General features: G+C 53.2%; 1 protein-coding gene across 1 annotated transcript in view; it reads left to right on the top strand.

Moving 5' to 3' along the window:
- Positions 1-19,261, top strand: part of LOC140680874 (uncharacterized) — a 989,054-nt gene that overhangs the window by 651,149 nt on the left and 318,644 nt on the right. Inside the window, 1 exon segment of the mRNA XM_072919755.1 lies at positions 15,721-16,167. Within this exon segment, the coding sequence (XP_072775856.1) occupies positions 15,721-16,167 (447 nt within the window).

Genomic DNA, 19,261 nt, shown 5'->3' with positions numbered 1-19,261 from the left:
TGGAGTTCCCCAGATCCTCCTTCCAGCCCTTCCTGGGGATGGGCTCACACTGGCACCTCCAGTGCTCTGGGACCTCCCTGGTGAGCCAGGACTGATGGTAAATGATGGGGAGCAGCTTGGGGAGCTCATCCACCAGCTCCTTCATCCCCCTTTGATGGATCCCATCCCATTGTTGTGTGTAGTAGATATAATTCGCGCCATTTCTAATATGATAGATGTGATATTTAATATTTGTTAGAGTAGACATTTTTGTATTAGGATTTCCCCCCCACCCTCACAGGCTCAGGTGAGACCGGGTGTAGATTGGAAACTGATTTAAAAGTAAGAAGGTACAGCTCGCCAGGAGATGGGCCATGTCTGGGGAGATACAGAAACCCCAGGTGCTGATCGTTCGCGTGAACGACCCGAGATGGATATCATAGAAATCCTCAGGCAGATACATGTGAATACAGCGTTCCCGAATTCCCCTAAATTTCATCAAGGGATTCGACAAACTCCAGACACTGATTTGTTCTCCCTCATCACCAAAAAAGAAAATCTTATTAACATATGGACTCTGAATAGAAGAAAAGACTGATTGTTGAAATCTTGGCCTCAGGCGGAATTTTCCCTATAAAAACCGCTTGTGGCAGGATAGAGGTGTGTGGGCATGGAGGAAAACCTCTGCTGAGGCTGACTCCTTGTTGCACACCCAGGGCCGACCCCGGACTCGGCTCTGTTCTTTCCTTGTGGCTGGCTAGATAGAATTTTATTGCAAAAGAAATATTTTATTTTTCATAATCATTTGGCTGGACAGATTTTCATTTATAACATTGAATCATATTTTTATGCATAAACAAAATAAAATGTTAATAGTTATTATGCTAAAATTAATTAATTTAATGCATTTAATTAAAATTTAACTAAAGTTTAATTATGAAGTGAAATCCATAGTTTTTAAAAAACGTTTTAGGATGTCAGTCCCAAGTGGGCAATATCTGGGGGTAAGGGGATGTGGTAAATGGATGTGATTCATGCTGAATGAGTTGTTGTCCTAGATTGCAAGGCAAGATGTATTCAATTGCTATCTGTTAGAGGTTGGTTCACTGCATTGCTTATTTAATCTTTTTATTTTCTTCCCTAATACAGAACAGTTATTCCTGCTCCCATATTTTTGCCTGAGAGCCCCCCTTAACTTCAAATTTATAGCAATTCAGAGGGAGGCGGTCTACTTTTTTTTTCCCCGCATTTCAGGGGAGGATCCTTCCTTCCTTAGCAGACTCCTGTCTTTGCAAAACAAACCAGATTTTGGCACCCAACGTGCGGCTCGAGGGCACAGAAACAAAAAAGGGAATAACAGTTCTTGAGTAATCCAATTTTTGTGTGCTGCTACAGAAACCTCATTAAGCGGCACCCAGTGCTCCAGCCTGCCCTGGTTTGGGTGACATGTAACCATGGCTGCATTTCTCCATTTGCAGGCCCTTATCTAAACATGGCTCCTACGGCCAAGGCTGCTGTGGCTGTTCTCCGGTTTGTTCTATGGGTGAATAAGGGGAAGAATTAATGGATTTTTAACTTCCTCTGGGAAGCAGGCACATGGATTCACAGCTATCACACACTAACTGTGCTTTTGGGGTTACTTTAATAATGGCACCTACTGTGAGGAAATGACACCAGGGGAAATTTTCTCCCAACCCTTTAACCATCCCTTTGGGTCTGCCCCACCAGTTTTTGAAGGGTTCAGATCCACTCCAAATACCAATGATATCATACAGGGGCTGGTGTTGCTGTTAGCCCAGTTCTATTTAGCACTGAGACACAAGGGAAGATTAACCTGGTCCACCCGCAGGCACCCTGGTCCATGTTCCCTCATTCCATGGGGCCCCACAGTGTCCCAATGGTCCCTTGCTTCCAGGAGGCCCTGAGGTGTCACAATGCCCCCTCGGTGACACCAGGCCCTGAAGGGTCGGAATGCTCTCCATGGTTCCATCAGGCCCCACAGAGTCATAATGGTCTCTGGGTCCATGAAGCCCCACGGTGTCACCATGGCCCCTTGGTTCCATGGGCTCCAGTGGTGCCACAATGATCCCCTTGGTTCCATGAGGTGCCCACAGTGTCACAGTGATCTCCATGGGAAGGAAAGAACCGAGCCCCAGCGTGGCAGGGGCAGCCACCAGAGGCCAAGGCCAGCCAGGCTTGATGGTACTGGCAGATTTTGTCTGGGAGCAACCGTTGGATATAGGGAATTTTAGAGGTGGAATCCCACTTTCAGACATGGATATCTGGGGGAGAAGGACGGTCCTTTTCCTTAGGAAGAAAAGCACGGAACACCGGTGTTTGAGGGGCAGATAAATGGCGGCCACCAGAGGCCTAAGGCAGCCACACCTCTCTGTCCTGGTAGCTTTTGTCTGAAAACAACCCTTGGATATAGGGAATCTGGGAGGTGGAATCCCAGTTTCTGCCATTTCTGCGTACATACGGATGGTTTTTTGTATAAGAAGGAAAGCACAGAGGGCAAGTGTTTCTAAGGGAGAGGAGAGGAGAGGAGAGGAGAGGAGAGGAGAGGAGAGGAGAGGAGAGGAGAGGAGAGGAGAGGAGAGGAGAGGAGAGGAGAGGAGAGGAGAGGAGAGGAGAGGAGAGGAGAGGAGAGGAGAGGAGAGGAGAGGAGAGGAGAGGAGAGGAGAGGAGAGGAGAGGAGAGGAGAGGAGAGGAGAGGAGAGGAGAGGAGAGGAGAGGAGAGGAGAGGAGAGGAGAGGAGAGGAGAGGAGAGGAGAGGAGAGGAGAGGAGAGGAGAGGAGAGGAGAGGAGAGGAGAGGAGAGGAGAGGAGAGGAGAGGAGAGGAGAGGAGAGGAGAGGAGAGGAGAGGAGAGGAGAGGAGAGGAGAGGAGAGGAGAGGAGAGGAGAGGAGAGGAGAGGAGAGGAGAGGAGAGGAAGTGGCTCCTGTGAGGCCAAGCCAGCCAGACCTGTTTCTCCTGGAAACTCTTGTCATGGAGTAATCCTTGGATATATGGAATTTGGGATGAAGAATGTCAGTTTTGACCATGTACACCTTGAGAAAAAAGAAGGTTCTTTTCCATTAGAAGGAAAGCACTGAGCCCCAGTATTTCAAAAGCTGATGAGAAGAAACCCCCAAGGGGCAAAAGGCAGCCAGACCTGTCCGTCCTGGCTGATTTCACTTGGGAGCAATCCTTCGATTTACTGAGTTTTGGAGGTGGAATCCCAGGTTTAGCCATGGGTGCCTGGACAGGAAGAAGAGTTCTTTTCATTAGGAAGGAAAGCACAGAGCCCCAGTGTTTCAGAGGAACATGAGTGCCAGACCTCAGGAAGCCAAGGCCAGCCAGACTTGTGATTCCTGGCATCATTTTTCTGGGAGCTATCCTTGTATATAGGGAATTTGGGAGGCAGATCCCAAATTTTGGCCATGGGTGCCTGGTTGAGATGGATGCTTTTTAGGCAAGAAAAGCACACGGACTCAGTGTCTGAAAGGCAGATGAGAGGTGGCCCCTGGGTGGCCAAGGCAGCCAGACCTGTTTCTATTGGCAAGTTTCATCAGGGAACAATCTTTCATACAAGAAAATTTGGGGAAGGAATCCCAGTTTTGGCCATAGGCCCTGGGAGAAGGACAGTTCTCTCCCATAGGATGACGAAGCAAAGAGTCAATTGTGACCCTGGGGTCCCATGGAACCAAGGGGCCATGGTGACACAGCAGGGCCATGTGGATCCAGTGGTCCATTGTGACACTGTGGATCCAAGGAGACCATGGAGACACCCCCAGAACCTCATGGAACCAAGGAGTCCATGGTGACCCAGCGGGGCTGCAAGGAGCCAATGGTCCATGGTGACACTGCCCATCCAAGGAGACCATTTGGACACTGCAGAAGCTCATGGAGCGAGGTGGCCATTGTGACACTGAAGAACTTCATGACACCAAATATCCATGGGGACACAGCAGGGCATCATGGAACCCAGGAACCGCTGTTGGCAGTGCGGAAACTCCTGGAACCAGGGGCTGTTGTGGCACTGCAGAACCAACACAGCTGCTGCACCTTGTCCCCTGCCCTGCACAGCTCCTTGGGAGGCACGGCAGGAGCAGCACCCTGGGAGCCTCGGGAATGCCCCTCTGGGATCCATGGCACACACTCCCAGGGGCTGGAATTCCAGTTCCCAGCCAGGAAAAGATGTCCCTGCCCTTTAAGGCAAAGCTCTTATGGAAGAGCCAAAAGCCAAGTGGAGCAAGATCTTACAGTGACATTTCACTGCCAGCCTTCATAACTTCACCCATGGTTGTCATAGCTCATGGATTGGGAATTAAATCAGGGCAGGGTCTTTGGTGGGAGCTGCCCTGGGTCAAGGGAGACACTGAGAGAGAAACAGAGCAGGCAAAGAGAGGCAGGAGAGAAAGGAGGTGTTTTGGTTTGGAATGACAGGTGTCTGCTAAGGAAGGCAGGAGCCTCTCCTGAAATGGAAAAATGTAGATTCTTTCTTTCTGAATTGTTAAAAATTTGAAATTAGGGGGGCCTCTCTAGTAAAAATATGGGAGCAGGAATAACAGCTTTTTATTAGGGAAGAAAATGAAAATATGAACCAAAACAACACTGAGAGAGCCAGAATACAGCCTGACACTCTGTTGGACAGGGTGTTGGCCGCAGTCCAATTGGAATGGTGGCTGCACTCCTCCTGCAGTGTCAGGTGTGGTTCTGTTGGAGAAGTGATCCTCTAGAAAAGGGTGTCTTCTTCTGAAGAGGAAGAGGCAGCTGTTCCTCTGAGAAATCCAGCCCAGAAAAAGCTGTGTTGGTGGGCCAGAATCTCAAGACTAGATGCAGGTAGGAATGCTTGGCTCCTACCTCTGGGTGGAGCAGCTCACAATGGGATGTTACAGTTCTTATCAGTCATGCAGTGACATTCAATAGCCCATTATCAGCAGATGTCTCCCGTGAGGGAGGACTGATTGTGGAAGAGATAAGGAAAAACTGCCCACTTAACACAGGACAACTGTCACACAGATGGCAAATAGAACACATCTTGCTTTTCAGTCTGGGACAGGAGGTCACAAACAAAATCAGCTGAGAAGGCGGCACTCTGAAAAGCAAACCAGAACTGACAGAAAATGAATGGGACAGAAATCAATAATTCTGGAAGTTTTATTAATTATCAAAATAAATCACACCCACCCAGCCCCATACAATCCTGATCCCAAAACCTCAAATTTGGATCTTACTTCTCTCAATCTCCTTCCAACCCCATCTAACCCTGGAGGCAGAGGAATTGAGTAATTTTTGCATGGGACTGAGATGGGAACCAGCCATTTTGAGGTGGGATTGAGTAATTTTGCGGTGACAGAGCAATCCACCGTGGCTTTTGGAGTGCAAAGATATGGAGAATACTCCCATATATCCCCCAAGAACCCACAAATCCCCCAGAATGTGTTTCCAAACCGTAAATTCCACCTCAAATAACTCTTAGATGGAGGGACTTTTGACATCTCTGGTCAATACTCTTTTTAGTCATTTTTCAGGTGTTTTTAAGTGATAAAGACAAATCAGAAGAAAATTAGGGCCAAACCAAAACCAGATACCCCTTGAGCATCCCCTGAGCACTGGACAAAACAAACTTGGCAGAAATTAAACTTTGCCCTCCATAAAATGCCTTGGGGAAGATTTGCTCTTCCCACAAGTCACCTGTGATGGAAACACAAACAAATCCCAAACATGAATAAACTGAAAATAGAAGCAATTCTGTGGCAAATCCAAGTTTCATCAGTTCCAGCACAGCTCCAGCTCAGCTGCTGGCAGGTTCCGATAAAAGGAAAGTGGAAATTTGGCCCAGTACAGATTAATAAAGGGAAGGGAAAGCTCTGTGTAGCTGTCACAAAGGTGACAGGAACAAAGAAAATAATGATTCTCATATTTGGCAAAGTCCCCAGACCTGTGAATCCAGGAGTTATTTGGGAATTTATCTACTTGAGCTGGGCTTCCTGTAGGAATTTACTGGTCTTGAATTCCTCACATTGGGGTGAATGATCCTTGTCAGTCTTGCTAGTATCATTTGGTCCCTTTTCTCCAGTTATTTAAAAAAAATTTTCAAGGAAGGACAAGAAAATTCTTTCTTTACACTGGCCACCCACAACAGCCATTTTCCTCATAAGTTCTACCAAAAGTCACTCAGAGGAAGCTGCATCCAAGTTTCCAAGAGTTCCTCCAGAAAGAGCCACAAGCTCCTCAGAGGTGGGAACCATGCTGTTGTCAAAGGCACTTGGGGTCAGACAGCAGTGCCCTGAACTCACTGTGCCAAAATAACGTCGCAATCTGGTTAATAAAATTCTTAGAGAGATGCCTCTGCCCCAATGAAGGTGCTAAGGAGACCAAACTTAAAGTGGATTTTCCTGAACAGTAAATGTGAGGTAGAGAGAGAGACGGAAAGAAAGAGAAAAGGGGGGAGAGCAAGGGAGTGACAGGACAGAGATCTCCCCCTGGGGTGGGGCAAGTGTGACATTGTCCCCTGTGTGCGTGGCCTTCCCAGGGTGGGGGTTTTACACCTGAGCCAGTTTGGGTAAGGGGGGTGGTGTTCACCCCCAACCCCGAGCAGGGAGTGCCTCACTGTTTCAGGTTACAATGTCAGATGTAACCAAAAGTGTTTTCAGTCACCATCTCCATAAACTGTTATCAACAGGTGGGGCAGTGTTCTTTATCTCTTCCATGACTCAGCCCTGATAACGCCCTCCAGGGGCCATCTTCTGTTAATGGGCCATTGAGTGTCACTGCAGGGCTGATAAAATTACATCATCCCATTGTGGGATGCTCCACCCAGCGGGAGGAACCAAGCATTCCTACCTGGATATAATCTCACCCTTGCAACACCACGACCACCTTGCCTGACTGTAGCAGTCAGAGGCCCTGCAAGGCCTCCCTGGCAGTCACTCACCTAAGATAAGAAATGCCGAGTCACGGTGACTGGACCAAAGAAGCCCCTCTTCTGCATTCAGACCCTTCTTATCTCACTGTAAGGGTATTGGTCGTATTCTTCTCAACTCTGGCGATTGGACAATTTCCAACACCCCAGTACCCCATATAAACGCCCATTTCTGCCCAGTTCAGCAGAAGAACTGTCACTGCATCCCTTCAGAGGAGCTGGCAATAAAGGACATCGCTGTGGAACCGCATACAGCCTTTTCCTCTCTCTATCCCTGTGTGTCTGCCAGAGGCACTTGTGAGCTCAGAGCGAAATCACCGAGAGCTGAACTCACAGAGCAGAAATCACTCCAGAGGTGCTCGCTAAGTTGCCTGTGGCTGGGAGCTGAGCCGAGGGACCCAGACAGGCTGAGCCTGACAGCGCAGCGCTATCCGGACTGGAATCATACTGGGAGTGACTGGAATCATACTGGGTGACTTGGAGTGACTGGGACCTTACTGGGAGCAAATGGTTCCATAATGAGAGTGACTGGGTTCATACTGGGATCATACTGGGAAGGACTGGAACCATACTGGGACTGCCTGGAACTATTATAGGAGTGAATGGGAACACCTGGGAACATGCTGGGATCATGCTGGGATCACACAGGGAGTGACCAGGATGATACTGGGATCACACTGAGTGTAACTGGAAGTGACTGGGACCATACTGGGGGTGACTGGGAGCCACAGGGCCCATGCTGGGAGTGGCCTGGGGGGAGCTGGGGGAACTGGCCCAGCTGGGGCTCAGGGTTGTTCTCCCTCAGGGCTGCCCCGGGTCCTGCTGCCACACCTGGCCCTACAGAGGTGAGGGACAGGGGACAGCTGAGGGACAGGGCACAGGGACAGGGACAAGGCACAGCCAGGGAACACAGCCTGGCCGAGGGACACTGAGCCCCAGCACTTTGGGTTGTTGTCCTTGGGCTCCCAGCACAGACCCAGGGGCAGAATCCCCTCCAGAAACTACTGATTGCTTTCAGCTCTGCTCTGGAACATTCCCCAGGAGCCCCTGCAGTGGCTGCAGCCCAGCCGGGTGCCTGGGGCCACCAAAGCTGCTCCGGCAGTGCCCTCCTGCCCCGGGCAGGGCACGGAACACCCAAGGAAAGGCTCGTGCTGGGCTCAGGGCAGGGACAGGGCACTCCCCTGGTGCTGCCACGGGCACAGCAGAGCTGGCCTGGGCAAAGGATTGGGATCGATGTCCCATGGAATCCCAGCAGGGATTACTTCTCATTGCACTGCTCTCATTGGATTGGTTATCAATTCCAATCATTTCCCCATGGAATTCCCATGGCAGGGGGTTAGGGAGTAGGTCCATCCATGGAATTCTCACCTGACTGGGATGAGAGTGAGATCTGGCCATGGAAATTCCATGGCAATTCCTGCATTCCCAAGTCCCCCATTCCTGAGTCCCCCATTCCCATAGGAATTGCCCTTCCCTTCCCACACCCACCTTTGTGCTCCAGAGCCTCCCGACCATATCTGATGTATTTTGGGGGCCTTTCCACACAGGTGTGGCCCAGGTAATGCTTCATCTGCTCCACCATGATCCCTCTGGATTCCCAGCACCTCTGGGATATCCAGACGGCAGTGTTGGACACTGCAAAGCTCCTGGATCCCAGCTGGAAGGAGATGAAATCCCAGCCCTCGTAGCCGTACTGGTGGGATCCATGGATGCTCCATTGGACAGGAGGTCACAGCTGGAAACCCCCTGCACTGTGTGGAGACCTGGGAACGAGGAGAGAACAGACCCATGGAGTCGTGTCCCAGCCCCAGGGAGCCCCTTGGAGCTCCCTGGATTCCCATCCCAGCCCCACAGATCCCCCCCATCCCCAGAGATCCCATCCCAGCCCCTCAGAGTCTTCCATTCCCACAGATCCCAGCCCAGCCCCCGGCTCCCCCCACTGCCCCTGCTCTGGTTGTACCGGCCCCGTCTCCAGGTCACTGTCGGCCATGGGCCAGTTCCTGTCCTTGAGCAGGGTCTGGCTGTCCCAATATCCCAGTTCTGGCTATCCCAATATCCCAGTTTTGGCTATCCCAATATCCCAGCTCTGGCTATCCCAATGTCCCAGCTCTGGCTATCCCAATATCCCAGCTCTGGCTGTCCCAATATCCCAGCTCAGCTCCCGCCCCCATCCCCGGTGTCTGTGCCTCCATCCGGCCCCGCTCGCTGCCGCAGCGCTCGCAGAGGGTCCCGTCCACGTCCCCCACAATCAAGGACTGGGGGACCCCCGGGCCGGGCTCTGACAGCGCCACTTCCAGGAACTGTAGGGAGTGGAAAACTAGGGGGACATGGAGATTTGGGGGAGCTGAGGGGGCTGAAAGTGAGAGTTTGGGGATCCAGGGGGTCCACAGGCCAAGGAAAAGGGGAACATGAAGAGATGGCAGAGCTGGGAAGGAGGTTCAGGGGCTGAGAGCCAAGGAAAGGGGGTGCAGGGACTGGGAGAGCTGGGATGGGGTGTCCAGGGAATCCTGTGCCCAGGAAAGGGGGTGCCAGGGCTCCTGAGTGTGAGGAAAGGAGGAGCTGGGAGCTGGGAAAGGCAGGAATGGGGGCCCAGGGGTCCCAGCTCAGGGAAAAGGGTGGGGCTGGGGGCTGGGAGAGGTGTGGGATGGGAACATGTTGAGTTGGTGCCGGATAAGGGGGTGCAGGGGGGTCTCAGTGCCGGGCAAAGGGGTAAAAGGGGGTCTTGGTTCTCAGGAATGGGGGTGCAGGGGGGTCTCACGGTCACGGAATTGGGGGATCAGGGATGGAGAGGTAGAAGGGAGTTCCAGGAGTCCTTGAGCCCAGGAAAGGGGAGTCCAGGGTTTCCCAAAAAGGGGTACCAGGGTGGGGACACCCGGGGTGTTTGGGAAGGGGAAGTTCAGAGGGTCTCTGGTTTTGCACAAAGGTGGGGCTGGGGGCTGGGAAAGGCAGCAATGGGAGTCCAAGGTGTTCCAAGGCGTTCCAGGATCAGGCACATGGGAAATCTAGAGGCTGGGAGCAGGGAAAAGGGGAGCAGAGGGCCCTGATGTCCGGAAATGGGGGATTCAGGGGGGTCCCTGTGCAGGATAAGGGGAGCAGGGGGGGTCCCGGTGCCGGCAATGGCGATTCAGGGTCCCGGTGCCGGGGTCCCACTCCCCCCTCGCCCGCCAGGAGCGCCCCCAGCCCCAGCGCTGGAGCCACCGCGCTGCTCCTCCTCACTCCCAGTATGATCCCAGTATGATCCCAGTAGGATCAGTCACCCGGGAGCTGCTCCCAGTATGATCCCAGTACAGCCCAGTCACTCCTGGCATCCCCCCACCCCTCTCTGCGTTCCGACCTGTCCCGGCTCCATCCCCGCCCCTCCCGCGGCTGCGGGGAGGAGGAGGAGGAGGGAGGAAGAGGCGGAGCGGCAGCGGGAGCAGCAGGAGGAGCGGGGAGGATGAACCGCGGGGCTCCGGCTCTGCCTGAACTCGCAGCACCCCGGGAGCGTCGCCCCCATCCCGCAGGTGCCCGGGCAGGGGGAGCTGGCCCCAAATATCCCGGGGCTCCCTGGGTTTGGGGTTTTTGGGGGGATGTTTGGAGCTGGCGGGGCTCCAAGGCCGAGCCGCAGCTGCCCTCGGGGGGACATCGGGGTCCCCGGGAGGTGTTTTTGGGGGGTCCCGGTGCGGGTGGCGGCAGAGCCCCGGCGGGGCCGGGGGGATGCGGGTCCCCCCGCGGTGCGGGTTGGGCTTCCCGGCCGGGCCCTCCGAGCTCTGCCGGGGCCGCGTGGGGACCGCGCGGGAGCGGCGGGAGCGGCGGGGGGACCCCGGATTTGGGGAGCCCCGGGAGAGCCGCGGCTTCCCTGGGCGGGAGCGCAGAGAGAGGAGAGCCCCAGGAGCCCCAGCGGGGACCCCGAGAGGGGGGACCCCTGGCAGTGCCGGCACCCGGCAATGGGGGTGCTGGGGCTGGAGGGGCGGCATGGCCGGGAAAGGGGTTCGGGGGTACCGGGGCCGCCAGGGGCTGCTCCCAGCAGGTGCCCAGTTCCTACCCCTGTGTGCTTCCAGTTTCCTGGGCACTCCCAGGATGAGCCCAGTCAGTCCCAGTATCACACTGGTCACTTCCCCTCACTCCCTGCCGGATCCCTGTTTCTCCCAGTATGAGCCCAGTCACTCTCAGTCATTCCCCATTATGACGCTATTTGCCCTCAGCAAGTCCCAGTTGCTCCCACTTTTCTCCAGTGTGTTCCCACTTCTCCCAGTTGCTCCTAGTATAGTCCCAGTCACTCCCAGTATGATCCCAATATGAGTCCAGTATGATCCCAGTCTGCCCCAGCAGGGCCCCAGTCACTCACACTTGCCCCCAGCATGGTCCCAGTTGCCCCCAGCACATTCCCAGTGGCTCCCAGTGTGGTCCCAGTCACCACCTGCATGTTCTCAGGTACTCCCAGTACATCCCAGTTGCCTGGAACATTCCCAGAGTCTTTGCCAGGCACTCCCAGTTACCTCAGCATGGTTCAGCTGCCCCCAGTTTTATCCCAGTCACTGCCAGTACATCCCAGTTGTCACCTGCATGACTCCTGTCATTCCCAGTTGCTCCCAGTTGCTCTCAGGGTGTGTGCATTTGGCTCCCAGCATGGGCCTGGCAGCTCCCAGTAACCCCCAGTCAGGGTCCCTTGGCACCCACTGTAATCCCAGTATGATCCCAGTCACTCCCAGTATGATGCCAGTGCCGCCCAGTGTGATCCCAGTTGCTCCCTGTCAATGCCAACATGACCCCAGTAACCACCAGTATGATCCCTATGACTCCCAGTCTCTCCCAGTATATCCCAGTCCCTCCCACTTCCTCCCAGTTACTTTCAGCATGATTCCAGTTGTTCACAGCCACTCCCAGTCAATCCCAGTATGATTCCAGTCACCCTCCATGGACCTGGCTCCTCCCAGTCTCACCCAGCATGGACCTGGCTGCTCCCACTGTGATCCCAGTATGATCCCAGTTGCTGCCAGAATAGTTGCAGTTGTTCCCAGTTCCTCCCAGTATGATCCCAGGTGTCCCTAGAATAGTCCCAGTCCCACTCAGCATGGTCCCACTCACTCTCAGCTGTCCCCAGCAGGGTCCCAGCTGTTCTCAGTGTGGTTCCAGTCCCCCCAGTATGGTCACAGACACTCCCAGTATATTCCAGTTGGCCCAGTAAGGTTCTGGTGACCTCAGAATGATCACAGTCTTTCCCAGTTACTCCCAGTTGCCTCCAACATGATCCCAGTTTCTGGCAGTTGCCCAAAGTGTGGTCCCAGTCGCTCCCAGTATGAACCCAGTTTCCCCATTTGTGGTCTCAGTCCCCTCAGCACGGTTCCAGTACCTTCCAGTTGGTCCCAGTTGCTTCCAAAGTGTCCAGATTTTCCTCCCAACATGGGCCCAGTAGCTCCCAGTGACCCGCAGCCAGGATCCATTCACACCTGCTGGAATCCCAGTGGCTCCCAGGATGATCCCAGCTGCACCCAGTCCCCCCCAGTATGGTTCCAGTCACTCCCAGTATGATTCCAGCCCTGCCCAGAATGACTCCCTGTCACTCCCAGGGTGGGCCCAGTTGCTCCCAGTCACCTCCAGCATGGTTCCAGTCACAGCCAGCACACTTCCAGTCATTCCCAGTATGATGCCAGCCAGTTCCAGTAGGATCCCAGTATGAATCCAGCATGGGCACAGCTGCTCCCATTATCATCCACTGTGGTTCCAGTTGTTCCCATTTACCCCCACTGTGGTTTCAGTCTCTCCCAGTGTATCCCAGTTGCTCCCACCATGTTCCCAGTCACTCCAGTTGTCCTCAATTGCTTCCAGCCTGATCCCAGTTGCTCCAAGTAAGATCCAGTAGGATCCCAGTTGCCCCCAGCATGCTTTCAGTTGCTTCCTGTTCTCCCCAGTGTGATCCCAGTTGCCCCCAGTTGTCCCTTGCATCAACCCCATCACTCCCCATATGATCCCAGTCGCTCCCAGCATGGTCCCAGTCATGCCCAGTTGTCCCCGGTGTAGACCCACTCACTTCCACTCACTCTCAGTTCTCCCCAGCATGGTCCCCGTTGTTCCCAGTGTGTTCCCAGTCACCCCAGTAAGGTTACAGACATCCCCAGTAAATCCCAGTTGCCTTCAGCATCTCTGTGGTCATTCCCAGACACTCCCAGTGATCCCAGGAAGGTGCTTGTTATCCCAGTATGATCTCAGTCATGCCCAGTATGTCCCAGTTGTCTCCAGCCTGCATCCAGTCATTCCCAATTCCTCCAGTTTGCTTGCAGCATGATCCCAGTTTTTCTCAGTTGCTCCCAATAGCCCAAAGTGGGATCCCAGTTGCTTCCTTTCATCACCAGTATGAGCCCAGTAACCTCCAGTATGATCCTTGTCACATGCCAGCACTCCCAGTATGGTCCCAGTATAATCCCAGTAACTTCCAATCACCACAGTATGGTCCCAGTTGCCTCCAGCTACATCAGCCCAGTCAATCCCAGTATGATGCCATTTGCTCCCAGAGTACTCCAAGTTGCTCCCAGTCACCCCCAGTACAGGGATGCTGTGCATGGTGTGTTCCCAGTCACTCTCAGACACTCCCAGTATTAGTCCAGTCCCTCCCAGTATGATCCAGAGATGATGCCGGTGTGCTCCCAGTCAGTGCCAATATGAACCAGTTGTGCTCCACATGGTTCCAGTTGCCCCTTTCACCCTCACTGTCCCTCCCAGTCTCTCCCAGTGTCCCCCAGTTCCTTCCAGCATATTCCCACTCACTCCCAGTTCCTTCCAGCGCGATCCCATTTGCTCACAACCGCTCCCAGTCAGCCTCAGTGTCGTGGCACTCACCGCCAGTATGATCCCAGTCACCTCCAGCATGATCCCAGTATAAGCCCAGTCGTTTCCAGTCATCCCCAGCAGGCACCCAGTGACTCCCAGTTCCTCCCAGTTGCTCCTAGCATGATCCCAGTTGCTCACAGCTGCTCCCAGTCACCCTCATCACGCTCCCAGTCACTCCCAGTATATCCCATTTGCCCCCAGCATGGTCTCAGTTGCCCCCTGTAGGCTCCTACTCTGTGTCAGTATGATCCCAGTACGATCCCAGTCTCCCTCGGGGTGACTGCAGTCTGCCCTGGCATGGGCCCAGCTGCTCCCAGTATGATTCCAGTACAATCCCAGTACAAACCAGTCCTTCCCAGTGCTGCCACTCCTGGCATCCCCGAGCCCTCTCTGCGTTCCCCCACTGATCTCCTGAGAGGAGCCCCAAGGGCCGGCAGTGCCCAGGCAGGGTCCCCAGGCAGCCCCAGTTTGGATGTGCAGCCCCCAATTTGCCCAGTTTGCCTCTCCTTTGGCCCGGGCCGGGTTCCCCCCTGGAACAGCGGCTGGGAGCAGCCGAGAGCCCCGCGCTGCCCATCCCGACCTGTCCCGGCTCCATCCCCGCTCCTGCCGCGGGCTGCCGGGGCTGCGGGAACGGGAACCGAGGGTGCCGCTGCTGCTGGGGGAGGAGGAGGAGGGAGGGAAGGGCAGGGATGAAGGAGGAGCGGGAGGTGGGGATGGGGAGGAGGAGGAGGAGGGGGTATGGAAGGGGAGGGATGGAAGAGGAGAAGGAGGTGGGGATAACGAAGAGGAGGAGGAGAAGGATGAGGAGGGGGGATGGAAGGGAAGGGATAAAGGAGGACAGGCAGGAGGGGACGGGACACAGGAGGAGGAGGAGGAGCGATGGAAGATGAGGGATGAGGGAGCAGAAGGCGGTGGGGTTAGAGAGCAGGAGGAGGGGGACGGAAGAGCAGGGATGGAGAAGGAGCGGGAGGTGGGCTTAGGGAGGAGGAGGAGGAGGAGGGGGGATGGAAGGGGAGGGATGGAAGAGGAGAAGGAGGTGGGGATAACGAAGAGGAGGAGGAGGAGGAGGGGGGATGGAAGAGGAGGGGCGTCAGGAAGAGGAAGAGGAGGTTGAAATGCGGATGGAGCAGAGCAGAGAGAAGCGCGCGGTCAGCCCTGCCTGAATTCACAGCCCCCACCTGTGGGATCATCGCCCCCCATCCCGCAGGTGAGCGGGGAGGGGGAGCTCGGGCCAGATCTCCTGGCGGGTGCCTGGGTTGGATTTTTTGGGGAGATGTTTGGAGAAGAAAGAACTGCGAAGCGGAGCGGAAAAGGCCCCTTGGGGGGACTCCTTGGAGCCCCTGCAGCCCAGAGCAGGGGAGAAGGGGAGAAGGGAGCCCGGGAGCCCAAACAGCCCCGGCACCCCTGGATGGGGAGAGCCAAGAGGGGGGAGCTTTTGGGATTGCTGGGACTCCCGGCAGCCTGGGGAGGGCGGGCAGCGAGGAGAAGGGGGACCCCCAATCCAAGCGTGACCCCAGCAGCTGGGACAGGGGGGAGCCCCGAACAGCAAAGCGGAGGGAGCAGGGACAGGGAACTCCTGGGAGGCTTTTTCAGGGCTGGATCTCGGTGTTCGGGAGGTTTTTATGGAGCCCAGGTGGCCAGGGACTTGTAGAGATGGACTGGGACAGAGGGAGCTTCCAACTCAACGTGCTCATCCCTTGTTTTCCCCAAACCAGGATTTCCCATTCCCAGCCCCTGGGAGGCTGCGAGGAAGAGGAAGAGCCTCTCCTTGTCCTTCCTCCCCCAGGGCAGGAGCTGAGGATGGAGAGCAGGGAGGACAAAATCCCCGCGGCAGAGCCTGGTGGGAGAGGCCGTTTTGAGTGGCTCCAGGGCGCAGGAACCCGACGGGGAGGCAAAGCCCCGGAGATCCCGCACGAGGAGGGGCTGCAAACGCAGATCGCGGGGATCTGAGGGGGAAAGACCCACCCTGGGCCGGGGAGGCGGCCGGAGATGGAGCCAGAGCTCGGAGCTGGGGGTCCCTGAGCAGCTCCATGATGGGGAGAAGCCCCACAAGTGCTCGGAGTGTGGGAAGAGCTTCAGGTGGAGCTCCCACCTGATCGTGCACCAGAGGATCCACACTGGGGAGAAACCTTACGAGTGTGGGGAGTGTGGGAAGAGCTTCAGCCACAGCTCCAGCCTGATCGTGCACCAGAGGATCCACACTGGGGAATGGCCCTACGAGTGTTCCAAATGTAGGAAGAGGTTTCAGACCAGCTCCTGTCTCCTCCGGCACTATCGGGTTCACAGGGAGGAGAGGCCCTTCTGCTGCCCCGACTGCGGGAAGGGATTCAGGTACAACTCCACCTTCATCACGCACCGGCGCATCCACACTGGAGAGAGGCCCTACAAGTGTGGGGAGTGTGGGAAGAGGTTTCAGACCAGCTCCAGCCTGATCGTGCACCAGAGGATCCACACTGGGGAGAGGCCCTACGAGTGTCGGGAGTGTGGGAAGAGATTCTCACAGAGCTCTCACTTGATGGAACACCAACGGAGGCACCGGTAAGGGAAGCCCTGCGAGTGCCCCAAGTGCGAGAAGCACTAAACTCCATCCCCCACTGGAGGACCCACATTGGGTACAGCCCTGGTGACCCACATTCCCTGTCATCCATGTTGGGAACACACCTGGCTGCTTCTCCTTTTGTGTTGACCTTTATTTTTTTCTCTTCTCAATCTCTCTGCGCTCCAAAAGGCAAGAGGGATCGATCTTTCACCTCAAAACCACTCACATCCCACTGACAACAGCTGAATTTTAACCACAGAGGCTCAATCCCTCTTCAAATTGTTTGTTCCCACCTCAAAAAAAAACCAATCCCACACCAAACTCACTCGAATCCACAGCTGCCAGGGTGAGATGGGTTTGGAAGGAGATTGGGAGAAGTGGGATCCCAATTTGGAATGGTGGGATGGGGATTGTGTGGGGCTGGGTGGCTGGAATGTATTTGATAGCAAATAAAACTTTCAGACTTAGTGATTTCTTTGCCGTTCATCTCCAGTCCGTGGCAGTTCTGTTTTTCAGGGCACCACCTTCTCAGGTGATTGTGTTTGTGTCCTCCTTTCCCTTCCACCTCTCTTTGCCTGCTCTGTTTCTCTCTCCGTGTCTCCCTTGACCCAGGGGACCTCCAAAGACCCTCCCCCAATTAAATTTCCTCAGGGACCACCAAAGATCCTTCCCTGATTTAATTGAATCCTCCCCTAATTTAATTGCCCCCTCTGCCCCCAATGACCCACCCCTGATTTTTAATTATTTTATTTCCCAATTATTATTTTAATTCTTAGTTCAGGAGCTGAAGTTATGGAGGCCAGCAGTGAAATGTCTCTGTAGGATTTTTCTCCACTTGGCTTTCAGCCCCTTCTCAAGAGCTTTGCCTTCGAGAGCAAAGGGAATGTCTTTTCCTGGCTGGGAGCTGAAATTCCAGACCTCTGGAATGTGTGCAGGGCCATATAGACTGGGATCAACCAGAGATTGGGATCAAATATGCACTGAGATCCTGTGGTCTAGGATGAGCTAAGGACTGGGATAAATTAGGGACTGGGGCCCTACAGACTGGAATGAACTGAACTGGGATCAAATACGGACAAGGATCAAATATGGACTGGCATCCTATGGACTGGTATCAACAAGGGACTCGGATAAAATAGGGACTGGGATCCTACAGACTGGGATCAAATTGGGACTGAGATCATATGGACTTGGATCAACTAGAGACCTGGATCAGCTACGGACTGTGTTCAAATAGAGACTGGGATCATATGTGGATTGGGATCCTATGGACTGGGATCAAATATAGTCTGGGATAAAATAGGGACTGGGATCAAATACGGACTGGGATCAAATAGGGACTGGGTTGAAATACGGACTGGGATCAAATATGGACTGGGATCAAATATAGTCTGGGATAAAATAGGGACTGGGATCAAATATGGACTGCGATCAAATATAGTCTGGGATAAAATAGGGACTGGGATCAAATACGGACTGGGATCAAATATAGTCTGGGATAAAATAGGGACTGGGATCAAATATGGACTGCGATCAACTAGGGACTGGGATCAAATACGGACTGGGATCAAATATAGTCTGGGATAAAATAGGGACTGGGATCAAATAGGGACAGGGAACAATTAGAGATTGGGATCAAATATGGAACTGGGATCCTATGGACTGGGACAAACTGGACTGGGATTATATGGAATTGAGATCCGATGGAACAGCATAAACTTTCTAACATGACACATATAATATTCATTGTAACACTTGCGAAAAGCCAATTATAAATATGCATTTGTCACAATCTCTTCTCTTATTCTTTATAAATCATTTGGCTTGAGCAATATTTCTTATCCTCTTGCATTCTTTGGACTCTGTTGGTAATCAAATAAAACATGGGATTAAACAAAGAAGAAATATCAAAACACTTGTAACACATAAAAGGAAGAATCCTAATTTCTTCCACCATCCCATTCTCAATACATTACCCCACCTGTTAGTTTTTAACATTATTTTCCCTTTGGTTGTTTTTGGACTGATACCAGGGTCATAATTTTTCATAATTTTTTTCTGATATCCTTTGTTTATTCCAGGATGATGCCCTCATTGCCATCTATTTTCAACAATCTGTACACCACATTCTTTAGCCAATAAATAGCGTAAAGCCAGCCTATTTTAATACACTGCAGTTATAGTTTGGCTTTGCTGACTCAGTATTAATTCCAGTGCCTGAGCAGCTTTGTTTGTTATCTCCTCTTTATCTGCTTGGAGTCCTATAATGCCATGCAGTATATAATTTGGGGTTAATACAGAGCTAGATTGCTGTGCTTGTTTTACTTTTTTTTTTTTTTTTTTTTTTACTAATAGTCTCTTTACCGAATCTTTGACTATATTTCTAAGATCAAATGTAAAACAAATCCATCTCTCTCCTTTTGGACATTCCATGCCCCAAGTATTACTACTTTTTCCTAAGTTCCTTGTAATCCAATATTTTTCCCCATTTTGCCTGCAGGTACTCAGTTTGGGTGGGTCTGTGGCTGTTGACATGGGTGTGTGTAACAAAAAGGAACTTTGGTTCCTTTCCGTGTAATACTTTCTGTAGCATTTGGGACACGATCTTGCTGGTATCTCAGAAGGGAAAAGACAACAAATGAGAGACAGAAACAGGAATGACAGAGGTCTGGCATGGCTTATACCCCCACCTCCCCTGCCTGTGGGGTTGCTTCCCACAGCAGGTACGTGTGATCTTCTCGGTGGTGAGCACAGTGCTCAGTCCAGGCTTGCCCTCTGTTTCCCTTGTCACTCCTTTTTACTCATTGTTTTAGGCAAGTCCTTTTCGACACTCCTTAACTGTGGTTTCCCACCGTTCCTCAGGTATCTCTCACTCAACAGGCACTAATAATCCATCCACAAAACAAAGTTATTATTTCAGTTGTTTTGGGTTCTATCTGTATAGGGAATTGATTCAGTACTCGATACCTCTTGCAACAAGAACATAGATTTTGTGAGCTACAACACCAATTATTCCCATAATTTGAA

The sequence above is a fragment of the Taeniopygia guttata genome, chromosome 30, assembly GCF_048771995.1.
Source record: "Taeniopygia guttata chromosome 30, bTaeGut7.mat, whole genome shotgun sequence".
In the NCBI taxonomy this organism is placed as follows: Eukaryota; Metazoa; Chordata; class Aves; order Passeriformes; family Estrildidae; genus Taeniopygia; species Taeniopygia guttata.
The sequence above is the reverse complement of the archived record's forward strand: the minus strand, read 5'-3'. Positions and strand labels throughout refer to the sequence as shown.